The sequence below is a fragment of the Olea europaea genome, unplaced genomic scaffold (genome assembly GCF_002742605.1).
Source record: "Olea europaea var. sylvestris unplaced genomic scaffold, O_europaea_v1 scaffold22810, whole genome shotgun sequence".
In the NCBI taxonomy this organism is placed as follows: domain Eukaryota; kingdom Viridiplantae; phylum Streptophyta; class Magnoliopsida; order Lamiales; family Oleaceae; genus Olea; species Olea europaea.
Genome location: NW_019240885.1, coordinates 1 through 1,736, shown reverse-complemented (window position 1 = coordinate 1,736; position 1,736 = coordinate 1). Strand labels below are relative to the sequence as shown.

At 37.5% G+C, this 1,736-nt stretch overlaps 1 protein-coding gene across 1 annotated transcript; it reads right to left on the bottom strand.

Annotated features, from left to right (window-relative positions):
- Positions 1-6: 6 nt before the first annotated feature.
- LOC111381314 lies at positions 7-1,630 on the bottom strand. The gene is made up of 5 exons (XM_023005095.1): positions 1,223-1,630; positions 893-1,055; positions 522-625; positions 314-405; positions 7-206 (listed from the first exon to the last, which is right to left on the bottom strand). Exons 1-5 carry the CDS (start codon positions 1,573-1,575, stop codon positions 130-132), a joined length of 789 nt encoding a protein of 262 aa, XP_022860863.1. The 5' UTR covers positions 1,576-1,630; the 3' UTR covers positions 7-129.
- Positions 1,631-1,736: the final 106 nt, after the last annotated feature.

Here is a 1,736-nt window from a genome sequence, read left to right as displayed (position 1 = left end):
GTAAGGCAAATAGAAAGACCAGTGGTGCCCCCATTAGGACCCATGGTTCTCTTGTGGGCCTCGACTAAACGATAGTCATTTAAATTTCAATAAATTCCACTGAACTCCACAAGTTCCAGAGAGAGTGCATCAAACTTTCCCTTCAAACTGGAAATGAAGTTTGTAATCATGTTGCAAACTGGCCAGAGTGCTTCTGCAAGGACCCTCTATACAACCCCAAAAGAGTTGGGGGGGAAATAAAAAAGAAAGAAGAACTTAGAAATGAGAAATTTTCTTTATTACTCACATGTTCAAACAAATTCAGAAAGCTTACCTCCAAATAAGGTATGAAGAAGTTGAAGATCATCTGTCGAACACGAGTCTATTAAAGCATAAACACCAGGTCTCAAAGCTTCATCTATTTCCCTGAAAATTGTAAGAATCCATCCGTGTTACTGTAAGAGATTTTATGTGGAATTAATAAACATTGAAGTAATGGCCAGTGATGCAAATCAAAGTCAAGATAAGGATCTGAAAACGACCTTCTGATGCCAATCCTTGATGGGCCCAATGCACAATAAACCCGTATGTAACAAGATAAAAACTGAAACAAACTGCGACCAAAGACATCCTTTTGCTGCCTCACCTGTGTCAAAAAAGAAAAGAGGGTTGTCACTGTAAGGCACGTGTACCTTAAAGGTATGAGTAAAAATCTCATCATATCATGCAAGCTAAAAATCTTTCCAAGTCAAAAAACCTACTCCCGCATGGGCAGAATATAGTGCGGCAATTACAGAAATGTCAAATTCTGCAATTGCATGAAGAGATGTATAGTTTTAGACTTAGTTATGAAAGGTATCTCAAAACAAGTAAATTATGATAACATGCTGGTGACATTTATATAAAAACACACCTCTTCATAAACTCTTCGTAGACTACTGGCACAAATTACTGCCTCTTGTAGTTCCCACGCAAAATAATCTTTTCTAGTAACTGAATCAATGTTTACAATTTCCAAGCAATGAAGAAGAACACTAACTGAATCTTCAAGAAGAGCTACACACTGTTGAGTCTCTCTACAAATACAAAGATCACAAGTGAAAAATTAATATATAGAGAGAGAGAGAGAGCACGAGCTTTTCTAGACAGGAGCAAGAATGGAAAGGAGAAGATTAGTTAGAACACTACACAAATTGCAACTGAAGTATGAAATAGCCAAGAGGCAAATGAAAACGCAGCATACCGTTTGTGATGCTTGAGAACAGTACATAACAGACGGCAACATGCATTGTATAGCTCCACAGAAAATTTCCGTGCTACAGCATTTTCAAAGATTGGGAGGTGGAGAAGGTTTTGAAAGAGTGCTCCAGGCATACGCAAGGACTGCGCTATATGGCTGGCATCTAAATTGAACAAAAACTGTTTCCCAGAAATTCTCGTAAGTACCTCGATGGACATGAGAATTACAGAGCCAGAATCAGGATTCTTATAATCCTTGGTGGAATCAACATATCCATAGAAGATTTTGGGACCCTGCAAATGCACGATGACATTGAAAAGACAAGCAACTAAGCTCTGAATGTATCTTTTGACCATGTTTAGACGATTATGTCCTGCAAAGAACACAAAAATGAAAAATGCTATTCAACTAAAACTTTCCAACTACTTCACTGTACTTGAGAAATTTACATATTTTAAAGTAGAACAGTTTAGAAATCAAAAAATGCAATATCATGCAGCCGTCCCAATTTTTTGAC

Excerpts from the sequence above, each read along its gene's own strand:
- LOC111381314 (XM_023005095.1), bottom strand. The coding sequence starts at position 1,575 with ATGGTCAAAAGATACATTCAGAGCTTAGTTGCTTGTCTTTTCAATGTC. Across the intron at positions 626-892 it reads TACGAAGAGTTTATGAAGAG|GTGAGGCAGCAAAAGGATGT; the intron begins GTGTGTTTTTAT and ends TTTTTGACACAG. Across the intron at positions 207-313 it reads TCTTCATACCTTATTTGGAG|AGGGTCCTTGCAGAAGCACT; the intron begins GTAAGCTTTCTG and ends GGGGTTGTATAG.